Source organism: Lichenostomus cassidix, unplaced genomic scaffold, assembly GCF_008360975.1.
Source record: "Lichenostomus cassidix isolate B80296 unplaced genomic scaffold, HeHo_3.0 HiC_scaffold_60, whole genome shotgun sequence".
Lineage (NCBI taxonomy): Eukaryota > Metazoa > Chordata > Aves > Passeriformes > Meliphagidae > Lichenostomus > Lichenostomus cassidix.
In genome coordinates, this window is record NW_028147512.1 from 1 (window position 1) to 20,597 (window position 20,597).

The following is a 20,597-nucleotide window of genomic DNA, read 5'->3' on the forward strand; positions in this document are numbered from 1 at the left end:
TGGTGAGTCAAGGAGCCCCTTCAGCTCCCAGCCCTGTCACAGCAGCCACCAAACACTCACCCCACTGCAGAGCCCTCGGAGGGATTTATTGGGAAATCCTAAATGCCTTCTCAAAGCTCAGGAGGTCACAGCTGAACTTCCCTCACCCCCTTTCCCGGTGCTCCTTGCTGGCAGCGATTTCTTCCTAACACACATCCGATATAATCTCATTACCAGCTTAGTGTCAGCTCTTCCTCCCTTTGCCCAAATATCTCACAGCCAAGTGCTCCCAAAGTTACCCTGTCCTCATCCCTGCCAGCCTCCTACTGCCCAGACAGCTACAACAAAGAAAAACACACCAAAAAATCCCCAAAAAAGGCCAATTGCCAGCAAGCAACAACTGTCCCTCAGAGGCCCGCGAATGGAACTCGGAGAAATCCCCACAATTTCCATTTCTTCAGGGCTCCTAATGGCACCACTGATCAAAGGCTGATTAAACTCATTATCCTGCTTCCTGGGCAAGGCTCGGAGCACTTGGAACATCCTTTGCCTCAAAGACAGCACGGTGCTGAACCACATTTGGAAGCTTTCACTCCAGCCAGGCAGGCCAGGAATGCAAGGCAGATTTTCTTTTTTTTTTTTTTTTTCTTGGTGTGTTATTTGTTTTGGAAAAAAAATAAGCCCAAATCCTTTTCACTCTCTAGGAAACGTCCACTAATCCAGTGGAGAAATAGGTGTGTCTGAGCCCTGAAAGTGGATTAATTGAGGAAGGGATGAGGATTCTGCGTTCTCTGACCACCAGAACGGCACCCAGCACTCACATCCAACAATCAATCCTCATTCCTGCCACCATAAAACATGGAGAAATTTCCAGAGAAAACACAAGGATGGTGTTAGGAATTACCCAAGGAGGTGGATCAGAGCTGAGCCATCACAGACATTGCCAAGGGACATTGTCACACCTCCCTGTCACAACCTGCTCCCAGAGGAGCTGAGGCCAAGAGGACATGCATAGCCTGAGTCCTGGGAACTAGGGGAACAAACCTGGGGACAAGGGACAACCCCACCTTTTTGGGGGCATGGAGATGGGAGACACACCACTGTCTCAGTGAGGACAGGACTGTCCCCTCTGGGCTGTGACACAGGGGAATCCCTCATGTGACAGCCGTGGGGACAATCCTGGGTGGAAAGCCAGGGACAGAGCTGTGGGTGCCAAATTGGTGTCCCCAGTGCCAGAGGGGTGACAGTGCCACAGCAACAGCACCCAAACCAGCATCACTCCCCAGCGCCAGGAAAAGGGGTGCTGGAGAAGGTGTCAGGGTGGGTGTGAGGGGACATGGGGACATGTCTGGCAGGGACATCCCGACCTGCAGGATCCCCAGACCACCTGGGGAAGAAAACCCAGGAAAAAGGAACCACAACCCCCAGGGAAGGGCTGGATCAGGGATGGGATGGAGAAGGAGAGAAGGCTGGGATTCAGCGGGAAAGAGGGTGTGAGGGGTGAAAAAGCTGCTCTGGATGGGAGGGAAGAGGCCCAGGCTGAGGGGGAGAGGAGAAGGGTCTGATCTGGGGGGGCTCGGGCACTCGCTGAGGGGCAGGGAGAGGATGAGAGGATGAGGGGATGAGGGGAAGGGAAAGGATGAGGGGCAGGGAGAAGATGAGGGGAAGGGAAAGGATGAGGGGGATGAGGGGCAAGGAGGGGTTGAAGGGGAAGGGAAAGGATGAGGGGCAGAGCCGAGGCTGAGGGGGATGAGGGGCAAGGAGGGGATGATGGGGACGAAGCCCCTCTCCGGGGGCTGTGGCGGGCCTGCTGCCGGCTCTGAGGGGGATGAGGGGCAGGGAGAGGATGAGGGGCAAGGAGGATTGAATAAGGGGCAGGGCCGGGGGTGAGGGCGATGAGGGACAAGGAGGGGATGAGGGGGATGAGGGACAAGGAGAGGATGAGGGACAAGGAGGGGATGATGGGGACGAAGCCCCGCTCCCGGGGCTGTGGCGGGCCCGCTGCCGGCTCTGAGGGGGATGAGGGGCAGGGAGAGGATGACAGGCAAGGAGGGGATGAGGGGCAGGGAAAGGATGAAGGGCAAGGAGGGGATGAGGGGCAAGGAGGAGGTGACGAGCAGGGCCGGGACTGAGGGGATAAGGGGCAGGGAGAGGATGAGGGACAAGGAGGGAATGATGGGGACGAAGCCCCTCTCCTGGGGCTGTGGCGGGCCCGCTGCCGGCTCTGAGGGGCAGGGAGAGGATGAGGGGGATGAGGGGCAGGGAGAAGATGAGGGACAAGGAGGAGATGATGGGGACGAAGCCCCGCTCCCAGGGCTGTGGCGGGCCCGCTGCCGGCTCTGAGGGGGATGAGGGGCAGAGAGAGGATGAAGGCGATGAGGGACAAGGAGGGGATGATAGGGACGAAGCCCCACTCCCGGGGCTGTGGCGGGCCCGTTCCCGGCTCTGAGGGAGATGAGGGACAAGGAGGGGATGAAGGCGATGAGGGACAAGGAGGGGATGATGGGGACGAAGCCCCGCTCCCGGGGCTGTGGCGGGCCCGCTGCCGGCTCTGAGGGGCGGAGGTCTGGGGTGGGGATCCCGCGCCGCCCGCTCCGCTCTCACCGTGTGGTTCGCCCCCCACATGAGGACGCTGAGCAGCGGCTCCGAGGCCCGGAACAGCTTCACCTTCTGGCACACGAAGTGTTTCTTCTTGGTCTTGGTCTTGCTGGCGCTCAGGGCCGAGCCCAGCGCGGCCCCGGCGCTCGCCACCGTCCCCGCGGCCCCCGCGCAGTTCGCGGCCATGGCGGACCCGACCGACCCCCTCCCCGCGCCCCCCTACCAGCGCCTCCGCATGGTTCCGCCCGGCCCGGCACGCCCCCCCTCCCGCAGTGGTTCCGCCCGGCCCCAGCAGCCCCGGCCCGTTCGGCTTCCCCCTCGCCGTCCCCGCTCCCCCCCCGCCGCCGCCGCGGTGGTTCGGTCCCTGCCCCCCCCCGGCCGCCCCCGCGGTGGTTCGCTCCGGCGCGGCCGGCCGAGCCCGCTGCGGCCCCGCGCCCAGCAGCGCCAAGATGGCGGCGGGCTGAGGGGGCGGCGGGCGGGACGTGCCATGTCCGCCCGGCGGGGGGAGCCGCGGCCGCCGGATGAGGGACAGCTCCGGCCCGGCCGGCGGGAGCAGCGCGGAGAGCCGCGGCACGCAACGCGCTGAGAGAGGGAACAGCAGGGAGGGAGAACGGAGGAAGAAGGAAACAGCGGGGAAAAGCGTCCTTCCCTCCTCCTCTTCCCGGAGATGGTCTCGCCCAGCCGGCGTGACGCGCCAGGCGGAGCCACGCCCCTCGGCGAGCGGGCCAATCAGCAGCGAGGCGGCTGGAATTATGAATGGGCTGGTGCACACGTCACGCGGCGCCGCTTAAAGGGCCCGCAGCACGGCGGGGACACCAACGGGGGACAACGGGGACACCGCCGGGGGACAACGGGGGACAACGGGGACACCTCCGGCACCTCCTGCCGCCTGGAGACACCCGAGAAGAGCCGCCGCAGCCTCCCGAACCCTCCCCAACCCCTCCCGCCCATCACCAATCCACCCTGCCCCTCCCACCCCCGGAGCCACAAAGAACGCGGAATAAACGACAGCGAAATTTCTTCATTAAAAAGGCAAAATAAATCTACACTGCTGTACATATGCACATTACTTACATTACAAAAATCGCGGAGAAATATTTGCTGTGTCGGCTAGGCTCTGCTCGGTTCCTTTTCCCCCTCTGAAGGTGCTTTTTTGGGGTTAAAAATGGATAAAATCCAAAGGACAGCCACAGAGAGCACACTCTGCACCAAAGGCTGACAGGGTGTGGAAAAGGCTCCACGTAATTCTATCAAATTCCTCACCTGTGGATTGGTTTTTAAGGATTAACAAAAATAAATCTTCTACCCAGCTCTGGTACAAGGAGGAAGCAGTGACCAGCCGGCAGGGTTTGGTGACAAAAGATACAAAAGTGACACCAGGCAGGTGTGGGGAGAGAAGGAGAAGCAGTGGGCTGGAAATGGAATAGAAATGCTCCAGCAAAGGCTTCACTCACTCCAAACCCAGAATCCTGAAGGTTCCAAGGGCTCAGCACAGATCCAGAGCCTCTCTGGGAGCTGTTCCTGCAGAGCTCTCACCTTTGGGAACAAATGTTCTCATTTGGGAACAAATACCCACTGAATTCCTGCCCAGGGGCAGAGGGAGGCCAGGTTTCTGCTCTGAGAGCACAGACCCAGAGCCTCTCTGGGAGCTGTTCCTGCAGAACTCTCACCTTTGGGATCAAATGTTCTCATTTGGGAACAAATGCCCACCGACCTCCTGCCCACAAAGGAGGTCACCTCTGCATGAAGTTCCTCTCCAGGGCGGCAGGAGTCCTCTGCAGGGAGTGGATGTTGCGCTTCACTCGCTCCTCCAGGGTGGAGGTGGAGGCACTCTCCAGCTTCAGACGGCTGCAGGGAGGGAGAGCAGAGAGACGAGTCAGAGCTGGGAGGCTGCAGGAGGAGATCAGAGATGGGATATTGGGGAGGAATTGTGTCCCTAGGAGGGTGGGATGGGTTTCCCAGAGGGGCTGTGGCTGTCCCTGGATTCCTGGAGTGTCCCAAACCAGGCTGGACAGGGTTTGGAGCAGCCTGGGGTGGTGGGAAGTGTCCCTGGGAATGGAACTGGATGGGAATTAAAGGTCCTTTCCAACCCAAAATAATCCAGGATTTTGTGATTGATGTGTGATCCCAGCTCTGGGCAGCTTGAGCACAAGGGATTCAGTACCACCTGTCCCTCCCAGTTCATTCCCAGTTCATCCCAGTTTATCCTAGTCCATCCCAGTATCCCCAAATCCCTTCCCAGTCCCTCCCAATTCACTCCAGTCTATTCCCAGTACAAACCAGTTCCTTCCCAGTCCCTCCCAGTCCCTCCCAGTCCATCCCAGTCCCTCCCAGTCCCTCCCAGTTTATCCCAGTATCCCCAAATCCCTTCCCAGTTGCTCCCAGTCCCTCCCAATTCACTCCAATCTATTCCCAATACAAACCAGTTCCTTCCCAGTCCCTCCCAGTCCATCCCAGTCCATCCCAGTCCATCCCAGTTTATCCCAGTATCCCCAAATCCCTTCCCAGTTGCTCCCAGTCCCTCCTAATTCACTCCAGTCTATTTCCAGTACAAACCAGTTCCTTCCCAGTCCCTCCCAGTCCATCCCAGTCCCTCCCAGTATGGCCTCAACATCTGGGATGTTTCAGATCACGGGATAAAATCCATTTTCCCTCTGTTTTAAAACCAAACTGGTGATATCTGCTGTTCCCAAATTTTCCCCTTAACCCCAAATACGGTGATTTTGGGATTGGGAGTCAGGCTCCAGCTGGGCTTTGGGGATGTTTTGTCACCTTGGGGGTGTTTTAAATGCAGATATTTAGTAATTCTCTGGTTTGAGGAGGTTGCAATAGTTCTGAGGCAGGTCCCTGTGAATCTGTGGGACTGAAAACTGTCCCCCAAGGTGACAAAACATCCCCAAAGCCCAGCTGGAGCCTGACTCCCAATCCCAAAATCACCGTATTTGGGGTTAAGGGGAAAATTTGGGAACAGCAGATATCACCAGTTTGGTTTTAAAACAGAGGGAAAATGGATTTTATCCCGTGATGTGAAACATCCCAGATGCTGAGGCCATACTGGGATGGACTGGGAGGGACTGGGAGGGACTGGGTGGGACTGGGAATGGACTGGGAGGGACTGGGAGGGACTGGGAGGGACTGGGAAGGAACTGGTTTGTACTGGGAATAGATTGGAGTGAATTGGGAGGGACTGGGAGCGACTGGGAAGGGATTTGGGGATACTGGGATGGACTGGGAATGAACTGGGAATGTACTGGGAGGGACTGGGAATGAACTGGGATGAACTGGGTGGGACTGGGAATGGACTGGGAGGGACTGGGATGAACTGGGAGGGACTGGGATGAACTGGGAATGGACTGGGATGAACTGGGAATGGACTGGGAGGGACTGGGAATAGATTGGAGTGAGTTGGGAGGGACTGGGAGCAACTGGGAAGGGATTTGGGGATACTGGGATGGACTGGGATAGACTGGGAATGAACTGGGAGGGACTGGTTTATACTGGGAATGAACTGGGAATATACTGGTTTAAACTGGGATGGAATTGGGATGAATTGGGAATGAACTGGTTTATACTGGGATGGAATTGGGATGAACTGGGATCCCCAAAATTCAGGAATTTTCCATGCAAATCACCTCAAACTGGGGATTTTCCACTGGAAACTCACATCTTGGGATTGCCCTGGGGATTTGGGGATTTTTTCCCAAATTTTAGGATTAATTTTCCCCAAATTTGTGGATTTTTTCCCCCAAATTTCAGGATTTTTCCCAAATATTTTGGGATTTTCCCCCCAATATTTTGGGATTCCTTTTCCTCCAATATTTGGGTTTCTTCCCCCAAATTTCGACTTTTTTTTCCCCCAAATTTCAGGATTTTTTCCCCCAATTTTCAGCCTCTCTTCTCCCAATTTTGGGATTCCTTTTCCCTAAATTTTTGGGCTGATTTTCCCAAATTTCATGGGGTTCTTTCCCCCCCAAATTTTGGTGGTTTTTCCCCAAAAACTTCAGGATTTTTTTTCCCAAATTTCAGGATCCTTTTCCCTAAATATTGGGGTTGATTTTCCCCAATTTTTCCCTAATTTTCCCCCAAATTTCAGGATCCTTTTCCCTAAATGTTAGGGTTGATTTTCCCCAATTTTTCCCCAAATTTCAGGATCATTTTCCCTAAATGTTGGGGTTGATTTTCCCCAAATTTTTCCCCAATTTTCCCCTAAATGTTGGGGTTGATTTTCCCCAATTTTTCCCTAAATGTTTGGGTTGATTTTCCCCAATTTTTCCCCAATTTTCCCCTAAATGTTGGGGTTGATTTTCCCCAATTTTTCCCGAATTTTCCCCGAATTTCAGGATCCTTTTCCCTAAATGTTGGGGTCGATTTTCCCCAATTTTTCCCCATTTTTTCCCCCAAGTTTCCCCCAAGTTTCAGGCCCTTGGATGAAGAGCTCAAACACTCACTGGAAGAACTTCCCATCCCTGGTGTCCAGTTTCTCCAGCTCCCTCTCCAGCTCCTCCTCCTTGCGGTGCTTCCTGAGGTTGTTTGCTCTCTCCTCTTCCCTCCACTTGGCATTTTCCATCATTTCCTGCCGTTTTCTCTCCAGTTCCTCTGGAGAAATCTTTCTGGTTTGGGTGGAAAACACAACAGCTGAGAACCAGCAGCACGCTGGGCTCTGCTCCCTTCAATCTTCCACTTTTTAGGATTTTGGAATTGTTAAGGTTGGGGAAAAAAAACCTTTGAGATCACTGAGTTCAACCATCAAAGAGGATTCCCAATCCTTCAAATTAAGGGGATTTAATGAGGATTTGTGTTTGGCAGCCAAGCTGCAAAGCTTGTAAGGATATTTTTAATATTTCCATTCACTATGTCCATTTTTTCCCCCTCCTTCCTCCCTTTTTGGATTTAATTTGGATTTAATTTGGATTTTGCCCTGCAAGGTGCTGCTGTCAGGATCCTTTCTCCCTGACAGCAGTGAGATAGAATCTCCTGATCCACACCAAAATCCCCATTCCTGCCCTGCAGAAGAATGGGAATTTTTGCTTTGGGAAAAACGGGATTGCTTGGGATTGCTTCGGGAAGCTGCCCAAGGTCTCAACCCAACCCCAAAGGGAGCCCTTGGGGCTGATTTTCTGGGTGTTTCACCCACCCCACTGCAGTCCCCAGAGGACAATCAGGGTGCCAGGTGTCCCCCAGGGATGGGGACAATCCCAGGTCCCACTGACCTGGTGTAACCTGGGGGGTTTTGGCGCCTGTGGCTCTTCTTGGGGGAAGGACTCCTGGCTCTGCTCTTCTCCTCCCGACTGCTGTGCCTGCAAACCCCAAAACAGCCTTCATTAGCACCAAAATCCACTTTTGTGAACTGCCCCTGGGGTTTTTCATGCATCCTGGAAGGCTGTGCACTCTGGAAAAAAATCCTAATGGCTCTGAATAAACTTTGGATTTGATTCTGTTTGAATGATTTCATCGGCAAACAACAAACGCCTGATTTTATCTTTGTTTTATTTATTTGAATAAAGATAATTATCTGCTCTTAATAAAGATAATTTAAGAGCTGTGAAGATGAGTTTGAAGAGAACTGGGAGCCCAAATAAAGCCCAGTCTCAAGAAGGGTGTGATAGAGAGAGTGATAATAATAATAAATAAAATAAAAAGTGGGATTTTCCCTCCAGCAGCTTCCTGGAGCACCTGGACATGTCCTGCCTTTCCAGATGGGACAGAAATATGGGAGATGAGACAACAGGGATCTGATTCCAGGGAATTCCCCCCCTGGAGACTGTGGTGTTCCTCACCCAGGTGACTCCCACTGTTTGCTGTGTTTGGAAGGAGATCCTGAGCTCCTGTCAGAATTCCAAGGATTTGATTCCAGGGAATTCCCCCCTGGAGTTCATGGTTTATCTCACCCAGGTTCTCCCCACTCACTGTTTGCCGTGTTTGGAAGGAGATCCTGAGCCCCTGTCAGAATTCCAAGGATTTCATTCCAAGGAATTCCCCTCTGGAGCTCATGGCTTCCCTCACCCAGGTTTTCCCCACTCACTGCTATGTTTAGAAGGAGATCCTGAGCTCCTCTCAGAATTCCAGGGATTTGATTCCAAGGAATTCCTCCCTGTTGCCCATGGTGTTCCTCACCCAGGTTTTCCCCACTCACTGCTGTGTTTAGAAGGAGATCCTGAGCTCCTCTCAGAATTCCAAGGATTTGATTCCAGGGAATTCTCCCTTGGATACCACGATATTCTTCACCCAGCTGATCCCCACTCACTGCTATGTTTGGAAGTAGATACTGAGCTCCTCTCATTATTCAAGGATTTGATTCCAAGAAATTCCCCCTGAAGCTCATAGTTTATCTCACACAGCTGATCCCCACTCACTGTTTGCTGTGCTTGGAAGGAGATCCCGAGCTCCTCTCGGAATTCCAAGGATTTGATTCCAAGAAAATCCCCCCTGTTGCCTGTGGTTTCCCTAACCCAGGTTTTCCCCACTCACTGCTATGTTTAGAAGGAGATCCTGAGCCCCTCTGAGAATTCCAAGGATTCCAAGGAATTCCCCCCTGGAGCTCATGGTTTATCTCACCCAGGTTTTCCCCACTCACTGTTTGCTGTGCTTGGAAGGAGATCCTGAGCCCCTGTTGGAATTCCAGGGATTTGATTCCAAGGAATTCCTCCCTGTTGCCTGTGGTGTTCCTCACCCAGGTGACTCCCACTCATTGCTTTGTTTAGAAGTAGATACTGAGCTCCTCTCATTATTCCAAGGATTTGATTCCAGGGAATTCTCCCTTGGATACCACGGTATTCTACACTCAGCTGATCCCCACTCACTGTTTTCTGTGTTTGGAAGGAGATCCTGAGCTCCTGTCGGAATTCCAAGGATTTGATTCCAGGGAATTCCCCCCTGGAGCTCACGGTTTATCTCACCCAGGTGATCCCCACCCACTGCTATGTTTAGGAGATCCTGAGCCCTCTCAAAATCCCAAGGATTTCATTCCAAGAAATTCCCCCCTGTTGCCTGTGGTTTCCCTAACCCAGGTGATCCCCACTCACTGCTTTGTTTAGAAGGAGATCTTGAGCCCCTCTAGGAATTCCAAGGATTTGATTCCAGGGAATTCCCCTCTGGAGCTCATGGTTTATCTCACCCAGCTGATCCCCATTCACTGTTTGCTGTGCTTGGAAGGAGATCCCGAGCTCCTGTCGGAATTCCAAGGATTTGATTCCAAGAAATTCCCCCCTGTTGCCCATGCTTTCCCTCCCCCAGCTTTTCCCCACTCACTGTTTGCTGTGCCTGGAAGGAGATCCTGAGCTCCTGTCGGAATTCCTCTTGCTGGAATGCCTGGGAGGGGAGCGGGAGGAGCTGCGGGAGCGATCGCGGTGTTTGTGGGGAGCTCTGTCCTCGGGGGAACCGCGGCAGTGCTGGCTCTGCTGCTGCCAGTCCCTCACCTGCAATCCACAGGGATCTGCTGAGAGCAGAACTCTCACATGGGGAGGAGTGGGTCTGGTTTGGGTTTGGGAGAGAAGGAATTCATTCTTGGGAGGGAATTAGGAAATTCATGGAGATCTGCTGACAGCAGGAACTCTCACACAGGGAGGAGTGGGTCTGGTTTGGGTTTGGGAGAGAAGGAAGGAATTGGGAAATTCACAGGATCTGCTGATGGCAGGAACTCTCACATGGGGAGGAGTGGGTCTGGTTTGGGTTTGGGAGGGAAGGAATTGGGAAATTCACAGGGATCTGCTGAGAGCAGGAACTCTCACACGGGGAGGAGTGGGTCTGGTTTGGGAAGGAATTGGAAATTCACAGGGATCTGCTGAGAGCAGGAGGATGGAGGAACTCTCACAGGAGGAGGAGTGGGTCTGGTTTGGGTTTGGGAGGGAAGGAAGGAATTGGGAAGGAATTGGGAAGGAATTGGGAAGGAATTGGGAAATTCACAGGCATCTGCTGAGAGCAGCAGGATGGGAGGAACTCTCACATGGAGAGGAGTGGGTCTGGTTTTGGTTTGTGAAAGAAGGAATTCCTCCTCAGGAGGGAATTGGGAAATTCACAGGGATCTGCTGAGAGCAGGAGGATGGAGGAACTCTCACACAGGGAGGAGTGGATCTGGTTTGGGAGAGAAGGAATTCCTCCTAGGGAAGGAACTGGGTTTGTGAAAGAAGGAATTCCTCCTCGGGAGGGAATTGGGAAATTCACAGGATCTGCTGAGAGCAGCAGGATGGGAGCAACTCTCACATGGGGAGGAATGGATCTGGTTTGGGTTTGTGAGAGAAGGAATTCATTCCTGGGAGGGAATTGGGAAATTCACAGGATCTGCTGAGTGCAGAAACTCTCACACAGGGAGGAGTGGATCTGGGTTTGGGAGGGAAAGAATTCCTCCTCAGGAGGGAATTGGGAAATTCACAGGGATCTGCTGAGAGCAGGAACTCACACAGGGAGGAATGGATCTAGTTTGGGTTTGTGAGAGAAGGAATTCATTCCTGGGAGGGAATTGGGAAATTCACAGAGATCTGCTGACGGCAGGAACTCTCACACAGGGAGGAATGGATCTGGGTTTGGGAGAGAAGGAATTCCTCCTCAGGAGGGAATTGGGAAATTCACAGGATCTGCTGAGAGCAGCAGGATGACAGGAATTCTCACATGGGGAGGAGTGGGTCTGGTTTGGGTTTGGGATTGTGAGAGAAGGAATTCATTCTCAGGAGGGAATTGGGAAATTCACAGGATCTGCTGAGAGCAGGAACTCTCACACAGGGAGGAGTGGATCTGGGTTTGGGAGGGAAAGAATTCCTCCTCAGGAGGGAATTGGGAAATTCACAGGGATCTGCTGAGAGCAGCAGGATGGAGGAACTCTCACACAGGGTGGAGTGGATCTGGTTTGGGTTTGGGAGAGAAGGAATTGGGAATTCCCAGAGACTTGGGAATTCCCAAGGCCAGGCTGGACACTGGGAGGTGTCCCTGCCATGGCACTGGATGTCCCTTTATGCCTTTCATGTCCTTTCCCATCCATCCCATGATTCCACAGGTAATGAAGAACATCTTAACAAACTTTATCTCAAATTCTGAGCAAAAGTCCCACCGAGCTCTGAACAACCTTAATTTCCATCTCCAAATTGAATCTGAATTTTTTTCAGTCATGTTTTGCTCATCATCCTCCTCCAGCTGCTGCAGCAAATTCCCAAAATTTTTGTTTTTCCCTGACTCAGGGTGTGATCCACACGTACCTGTAATCCATATCCTGGGATTTTGGGAGGAGCAGGAGGTTTCCAGGAGGAATTTTCCACCCTCTTCTGAGACCTACAACGAAAACAAAATCCTTTAAGCAGCTGAATTGTCAGAATAAATCCATTTTTTACCATGGAATTATTTTTATGACACATTCATGATGTAAATTAATGAAAAAACAGCACAGGAACACTTAATCCAATTAAAAATATTAATTAGAGAGACAAGGCTGAAGGGGAAAATTAAAAAATTTACTTATTTCTGCTCCTCTCCTCCTCAGTGCTGGAGCTGTGGCTGCTGGAGCTGCGCCGGCGATGCTTCTTGTGCTTCTTCTTCTTCTCCTTCTTCCTCTTCTTCTCCTTTTTATCCAAACTGTTCTGCAGCTGCAAAGGGAAAAGATTTTCCTGGGATTTCATTTTTGCCCGTGGAAAAGCTCCTGGGAGAAAAGCTGAGCCGTTTAGGGATGGTTTTTGGGAAAATTGAGGAGTTCAGGTGAAAAGCGGAGCTCAGTTCTTTATCTTGAGCAAGAAAAATTCTGATTTTTTAATTTAAAAAGCTCTAATTTTTTAATTTAAAATTCTGATTTTTTATTTTAAAAATTTCTGATTTTTTATTATTTAAAATTTCTGATTTTTTAATTCAAAATTTCTGATTTTTTATTCAAAATTTCTGATTTTTTAATTCAAAATTTCTGATTTTTATTCAAAATTTCTGATTTTTATTCAAAATTTCTGATTGTTTTTATTCAAAATTCTGATTTTTATTTTAAAATTCCGATTTTTAATTAAAAATTCTGATTTTAATTAAAATTCTGATTTTTTAATTAAAATTCTGATTTTAATTAAAATTCTGATTTTTAAATTAAAATTCTGATTTTTTATTTTAAAATTCCGATTTTTTTATTTAAAAATTCTGATTTTTTAATTAAAAAATCCTGATTCAGGAGATTCTGTCCCACACCTACCAATGCTTTGATTTTCTTCATTTTAACCGGATTGTTCAAAACTTCTCTTTTCTTCTCCTCCTCCCTCTTCCTAAAGAAGGAAAAGAAAAATAAATTAATATTTTTAAACAGCTCAAAACATCACATTTTCATAGAGAGAATCCACCAAAACCACAAAAATAAGAAAAAAAGATAAATTTGGTGTATTCAGCCCTTTTCTGCTCCTTTTGAGTACAAAAAGGATTTGTTCCCAAGGGAAAGATCTTTATAAACATGTAAAGAAAATTTTTGACTGATTTATACATTTCTAAATTTAAAGATATATAGAAAATGTATAAATTTAAAGGCTTGTAAAGACATTTCTAAAAATACATTTATAAAAATTTATAGGCATTTAGAAATGGAAATGCAATTATAAAATTTATAATTAAAAGTGTAAAAAATGACTTAAACTGCCTGCAAGATAAATATCTTTAGAAAAACACTAAGAATTTATAAAAATTTAGATATAAAAACACTAAGACATTTATAAAAATTTAGATATAAAAACACTAAATTTATAAAAATTTAGAAATAAAACCACTAATTATAAAAATTTAGATATAAAAACACTAAGAATTTAAAAAATTTAGATATAAAAACACTAAATTTATAAAAATTTAGATATAAAAACACTAAGACATTTATAAAAATTTAGAGACTCTTATAAAGACATTTATAAAATTCATAAACTTATATAAACTTATATAAAATATATGTATTTTATGTATATTATATAAATATATAAAAATGTAACAAAATATATAATACATTAAATATGTGAATATATATAAAATATATAAATGTATGTATATAAATTTATATCAACATATAAAAATACATATATTTATATAAAAATGAATTTATATTTATATAAATTTATATACATATAGAAATATATATATATAATACAGAAATATATAAAAATATATATACAAATGTATATAAAAATATATATAAATATATACACATATGTATACAAATTTATACCAATATATTAACACATATATTAAATATATAAATATATATACAAAGATATATAAATATATATATAAATATATAAATATATGTATATAAATTCATGCAAATATATTTGTATATATATAAAATATATATACAAATACATATATAAATATATACACAATATATAAATATATACACAAATATATATAAATATATATAAATAAATACATATATACAAATATATATTTATATATATAAATATTTATATAAAAATATAAATTTATATAAATATATAAATATATATAAAACATAAAGATATATATACAAATATATGTAAAAATACATGTAAATTAATAAAAATATATATATATATATAAATTTATACAAATTTATAAAAATTATATAAATATATATAAAATACAAAAATATATAAACAAATATATATAAATATATAAAACATATATATAAAATATATACACAAATATAAATATACACATTAATGTGTGTATATATATAATACATATGTGTGTATATATATAATATATGTGTGTATATATATAATATATATGAGCATATATATATAATATATATGTGTATACATATAATACATATGTGTATACATATAATATATATGTGTATATATATACAATATATATGTGTGTATATATATAAAATATGTGTGTATATATATAAAATATGTGTGTATATATATAAAATATGTGTGTATATATATAAAGTATGTGTGTATATATATAATATATGTGTGTATATATATAAAATATATGTGTGTATATATATAAAATATATGTGTGTATATATAATATATATGTGTATACAAATATAAAATATATGTGTGTATATATACAATATATGTGTGTATACATATATAATATATGTGTATATATATAAAATATATGTGTGTGTATATATAATATATATGTGTATATATATATAATATATATGTGTGTATATATATATAATATATATGTGTGTATATATATATAATATATATGTGTGTATATATATAATATATATGTGTGTATATATATAATATATATGTGTGTATATATATAATATATGTGTGTGTATATATAATATATGTGTGTGTATATATAATATATATGTGTGTACATATATATATAATATATATGTGTGTGTATATATATAATATATGTGTGTGTATATATATAATATATATGTGTGTATATATATAATATATATGTGTGTGCATATATAATATATATGTGTACATATATAAAATATATATGTGTGTACATATATAATATATATGTGTACATATATAATATACGTGTGTGTACATATAACATACGTGTGTATATATATATATATATGTGTATATATATATAATATGTGTATATATATAATATATGTGTATATATACATAACGTATATGTGTGTATATATAACGTATATGTGTATACATATTTAAAATATGTGTATACATATATGTGTGTATATATATAACATATATGTGTGTATATATATAATATATATGTGTGTATATATATAATATGTATGTGTGTATATATAATATATGTGTATATATAATATATATGTGTATATATAATATATATGTGTGTATATAATATATATGTGTATATATAATATATATGTGTATATATATACATATATAATATATGTGTATATCTATATATATACAATATATATTATATATGTGTATATATATATATAATCCAGCCCTAAACCAAATCAACTCAACCCCATGTCTCAACCACTTCCCCACATATAACCCAGCTACAGAATAAATCAACTCAACCCCATGTCTCACCCCTTCCCCCATGAATCCCCCCAGCCCCACTGTCCCACCTGATGTCATATACACAGTCCAGCCATAAACCAAATCAACTCAAACCCATCTCTCAACCCCTTTCCCCATAATCATCCCCCCAGCCCCGCAGTGTCCCACCTGATGACATATATACAGTCCAGCCATAAAACAAATCAATTCCAACCCATGTCTCAACCACTTCCCCACATATAACCCAGCTATAGAATAAATCAACTCAACCCCATCTCTCAACCCCTTCCCCCATGAATTATCCCAACCCCGCAGTGTCCCACCTGATGACATATATACAATCCAGCCATAAAATAAATCAATTCCAACCCATCTCTCAACCCCTTCCCCACATTAATAACCCAAGCTTCTCTCCATCCCACCTGATGACGAAGAGCGGGTCCTCGCGGATCTTGTTGGCCATGTCCAGCACCGAGTTGGCCCCAGCCCTGGCAAAGATGGACCCGGGCAGCAGCCCCGTGTCCCCGGAGCAGCCAGCCTCGCCCTCCGCCTTCTCCAGGATCAGCTTGTCCACCGGCCGCCCCAGCAGGTACTCCTCCCTGTTCACCAGCCCGCCGGGGCCCTGGTACATCCACTCCAGCTTCTCCTCCCTCTTCCTGCGGGGAAATCAGCTTTTTGTACAGAGCTTGGTCTGAAGGGTCTGGAAAGGGAGCTTTCCTTTTCCTTTCCTTTTCCTTTCCTCTTTCCTTTCCTTTTCTTTCCTTTTTCCTTTCCTTTTCCTTTCCTCTTTCCTTTCCTTTTCTTTCCTTTTTCCTTTCCTTTTCTTTCCTTTTTCCTTTCCTTTTCTTTCCTTTTTCCTTTCCTTTTCTTTCCTTTTTCCTTTCCTTTTCTTTCCTTTTTCCTTTCCTTTTCTTTCCTTTTTCCTTTCCTTTTCTTTCCTTTTTCCTTTCCTTTCTCCTTTTTCCTTTCCCCTTTCCTTTCTCCTTTCCTTTTTCCTTTCCCCTTTCCTTTTTCATTTTTCCTTCCTCTTCCCCTTTTTCCTTTCCCCTTTCCTTTTTCATTTTTCCTTCCTCCTTTCCTTTTTCATTTTTCCTTCCTCCTTTTCCTTTCTCCTTTCCCCTTCCCCTTTTTCCTTTCCCTTTCCTTTCCTCTTCCCCTTTTTCCTTTCCCCTTTCCTTTCCTCTTCCCCTTTTCCTTTCCCCTTTCCTTTCCCCTTCCCCTTTTTCCTTTCCCCTTTCCTTTCCTCTTCCCCTTTTTCCTTTCCCCTTTCCTTTCCCCTTCCCCTTTTTCCTTTCCCCTTTCCTTTCCTCTTCCCCTTTTTCCTTTCCCCTTTCCTTTCCTCTTCCCTTTCCTCTTCCCCTTTTTCCTTTCCCCTTTCCTTTCCTCTTCCCCTTTTTCCTTTCCCCTTTCCTTTTTCCTTTTTCCTTTTTCCTTCCCTTTTCCCTTTCCTTTTCCCTTTCCCCTTTCCTTTCCCAACATTTTGGGGTTGCAGAGAGGAGAAGAAAAGACAGGATGAGAGGGATGGCAATTCTCTGCAGGGAGATTTGGGATTGCTCAGCCCAGAGGAGGTTTGGGATGACCTCCCTGTGCCCCCAGTGCCTGCAGGGCAGATGGACAGGGAATTCTCCCCAGGGATGGAGTGAATAAATGGATTTAAACTGGAATTGGGCAGCGTTGGGTGGGATATTGGGAAGGAATTCCTCCCTGGGAGGGTGGGGAGGGCTGGGATGGATTTCCCAGAGAAGCTGTGGCTGCCCCTGGATCCCTGGAATGTCCCAAGCCAGGCTGGAGCAGCCTGGGACAGTGGGAAATGTCCTTGTCACGACAAGGGTGGCACTGGATGGCTTTGAGGTCCCTTCCACCCCAAACATTCCATTGCCACCAGAGCCACCAACCCCACAGCTCCCCCAGGGCCACAGGCAGTGACACCCCTAGAGCAGGGCTGGTTGTCCCCAGCTCACCTCACTGTCCCCAGGCTGTCCTCAGGCTCACCTCACTGTCCCCAGGCTCTCCCCAGGCTCACCTCACTGTCCCCAGGCTGTCCCCAGGCTGTCCCCAGGCTCACCTCACTGTCCCCACGCTGTCCCCAGGCTCACCTCACTGTTCCCACGCTGTCCCCAGGCTCACCTCACTGTCCCCAGGCTGTCCCCAGGCTGTCCCCAGGCTCATCTCGCTGTCCCCAGGCTATCCCCAGGCTCACCTCACTGTCCCCAGGCTCACCTCGCTGTCCCCAGGCTGTCCCCAGGCTGTCCCCAGGCTCACCTCACTGTCCCCAGGCTGTCCCCAGGCTGTCCCCAGGCTGTCCCCAGGCTCACCTCACTGTCCCCAGGCTGTCCCCAGGCTCACCTCACTGTCCCCAGGCTGTCCCCAGGCTCACCTCGCTGTCCCCAGGCTGTCCTCAGGCTCACCTCACTGTCCCCACGCTGTCCCCAGGCTCACCTCACTGTCCCCAGGCTGTCCCCAGGCTGTCCCCAGGCTCACCTCGCTGTCCCCAGGCTGTCCCCAGGCTCACCTCACTGTCCCTGTGCTGTCCCCAGGCTCACCTCTCTGTCCCCAGGCTATCCCCAGGCTGTCCCCAGGCTGTCCCCAGGCTGACCTCACTGTCCCCAGGCTGTCCCCAGGCTGTCCCCAAGCTCACCTCACTGTCCCCATGTCCTCAGCGTAGCGCTGCATCTCCTCCCTGGCTCTCTCCTCCTGCAGCTCCCTCTGCAGCTCCTCGATCTTCCTCCTCTCAGCCTCATGCTTCTGCTCGGCTTTCCACACCTTCTCCACATTGCGCAGCGTCTGCGGGTGCCAGCTCTTCTTCAGGTTCTGCAGGAGGGGGACAGAGCGGGATTGTCACTGGGATTGTCACTGGGATTGTCACCGAGGGGCCACAAGGGGCACCACAGCGGGATGGAGGCACGGAGAAGGGGACACGCTGTTCCTGCAGCCCCCTGAGCACCCCTGGATGCTCTCAGTCCCCCCTCAGCACCCTCAGTGCCAGCTCTCCTTCAGGTTCTGCAGGACGGGGGACAGAATGGCATTGTCACCGGGGTTGGCACCGGGATTGGCACCGAGGGGACACCACAGCGGGATGGAGGCATGGAGAAGGGGACAGGCTGCTCCTGCTGGCCCCGGGAGGAGCCCTGGGGGAGCCTGCAGCCCCCTCGGGCCACCTGCAGCCCCCTCAGCATCCCTGGATGCTCTCAGTCCCCCCTCAGCCCCCTCTCAGTCTCCCCTGGATACTCTCAGTGCCCCCTCAGCACCCCCGGATGCTCTCAGTCCCTCCTAGATGCTCTCAGTCCTCCCTCAGCCTCCCACGATCCCTCCTACTCCCCCCAGACCCCTCTCGGTCCCCTCACATCACCCTCTCAGCCCTCCTGACCCCTCTAACACCCCCGGCCTCCTTCACGGACCCTCTCAGTCTCCCCTCAGCCCTCTCCCCTCCCCAGTTCCCCTCTCCCCTCCCCAATTCCCATCTCCTCCCCCTCATCCCTTCCCCGAGGGTCCCCTCAGCACCCCCCAACTCCTTCACTCCCTTCCGCATCCCCCCAGCCCACCCGATCCCCTCCCGGTCCCACCGAACCTCCGCGGCCCCTCAGCCACCCTCACCCTGCTCACTCCCCTCTCTCCCCGCCGATCCGCTCAGCTCCCCCGGCCGCGCTCATCCTCCTCCGCTTCCCCTCAGCTCCCCGCTCCCTTCCTGCCCCCCTCATTCCCCTCACTCCCCTCACTCCCCTCATTCCCCTCACCAGATCTCCTCCTCCCATCGCGGCTGCCGGCCGAGCGCTCCCCGCCGCTACCGGGACGGGAAATGCGTCATCAGCCCGCGCCGCCGCTCGCTTTACGGAAATACGTTATTTCCTCATTCTCTACGTCAATCCGGCGCGCCGCCGAGGAGGGCGGGAAGATGGCGGCGCGCAGAGCGGGCGGAGCGGGAGGAGGAGGGAGAGGGAGCGGCGGTGGGGATTGCCCTCAGCGGTGGGGATTGCCCTCAGCGGCGGGCCGGGAGGGTTTGCATCGCGTTCAGGGCGTGCAGGATGGTCGGGTGGGAAGGGAGAGCAAAGCTCGTTCATTCCCTCCCTTGCCGTGGGCAGGGACGCTTCATTCCGCTGTTCCCGTTCAGCCGGGCCTTGGACACTGCAGGGAATTCTGACACAATCTGAGCCCGTTTGAGTTAAGCTCTGAGCCCGTTGGAATTCAGACAAGATCTGAGCCCGTTTCACACGAGGCTGGCTGCAGCAATGCCAAAGAAACGCCCGGAAATTACGAAGTGAGTAATTCCAAAAGCACCCAAAGCCACCGGACAAGCCTGTCAGGCTCTTCTCGTTACAGTAACGCTCGGAGGGGACAGTCAGTGCCTCCGGCTCAGACTGCTGGTGCCAAAGTGCTTTATCGCAGAGTTCTGTGATGCACAGCGTGCCCCAGTCAGAGCCCGGGCGGGTCTGTCGCCTCCGGTGGTGCGCGGGGTGGGTTCGAACCTGTGACCTTCCAGTCCGGGGTGGGGTAGGAGCGTGGGTTTCTATGCCAGGGCGGGGCGGAGCGGGCGATTTTCCGGGATAGAACCCGGGATAGAACCGGTGATCACCCGGGATAGAGCCCGTGATCTCCCGGGACAGAACCGGTGACTTCCCGGTTAGCTAGCTACAACCGAGCGAGGCCGGGCTCGAACCCATGACCTCCCGCTCCCCAGCCCGCCGCGCTGCCCCCGAGCCACCCTTCCCCCGCCGCCCCCCGCGCCCCCCCATCCCGCCGCCCGGGGCGTGGCTCAAGGGCAGCGCTGCCGCCTGCGGGGCAGAAGGTCACGGGTTCGAGCCCCGGGGGTACCCTGACGATGACCTGTGCCATCCCAGCCGCCCAACCGGACCGGTTTGGACATCACAGCCCAGGGGAAACAGCTCAGCACAGCTCATGATTTCTAGAAACACATTATGTGCATAATTCAGTGCTTAAATGAAGGATAATTACTGCCAACAGGAAAAACTCGAGCAGCAGCTGGTGAGTTGAGCTCCTTTGTGTGCAGAGCTCGGGGAGGATGGCAAAGTGGGGATTCAGGGTTGGGAAAAGATCACCAAGTGGTTTCCAGCACCTCTGAGGGGTAAGAAAGGGTCTTCATGGTCTGTCTGT

At 48.5% G+C, this 20,597-nt stretch overlaps 1 protein-coding gene across 1 annotated transcript; it reads right to left on the reverse strand.

The window, feature by feature from the left end:
- Positions 1-3,578: 3,578 nt before the first annotated feature.
- LOC146422246 (pre-mRNA-splicing factor CWC25 homolog) lies at positions 3,579-19,316 on the reverse strand. The gene is made up of 11 exons (XM_085046689.1): positions 19,223-19,316; positions 18,127-18,299; positions 15,911-16,144; positions 12,728-12,797; positions 12,019-12,146; positions 11,763-11,835; positions 9,826-9,992; positions 7,788-7,874; positions 7,026-7,187; positions 4,248-4,425; positions 3,579-4,113 (listed from the first exon to the last, which is right to left on the reverse strand). The coding sequence occupies exons 1-10, from the start codon at positions 19,238-19,240 to the stop codon at positions 4,311-4,313; spliced, it is 1,227 nt and encodes a 408-aa protein (XP_084902815.1). The 5' UTR covers positions 19,241-19,316; the 3' UTR covers positions 3,579-4,113; positions 4,248-4,310.
- Between the last annotated feature and the right edge of the window lie 1,281 nt (positions 19,317-20,597).

Bases quoted from the DNA above. Each gene is read 5' to 3' on its own strand.
- LOC146422246 (XM_085046689.1), bottom strand. The intron at 12,798-15,910 runs GTGGGATGGAGA...TTCCTTCTTTAG, and splicing joins GACCCGCTCTTCGTCATCAG to GAAGAGGGAGGAGGAGAAGA. The intron at 4,426-7,025 runs GTGAGTGTTTGA...CCCTCCCTGCAG, and splicing joins AGGGATGGGAAGTTCTTCCA to CCGTCTGAAGCTGGAGAGTG.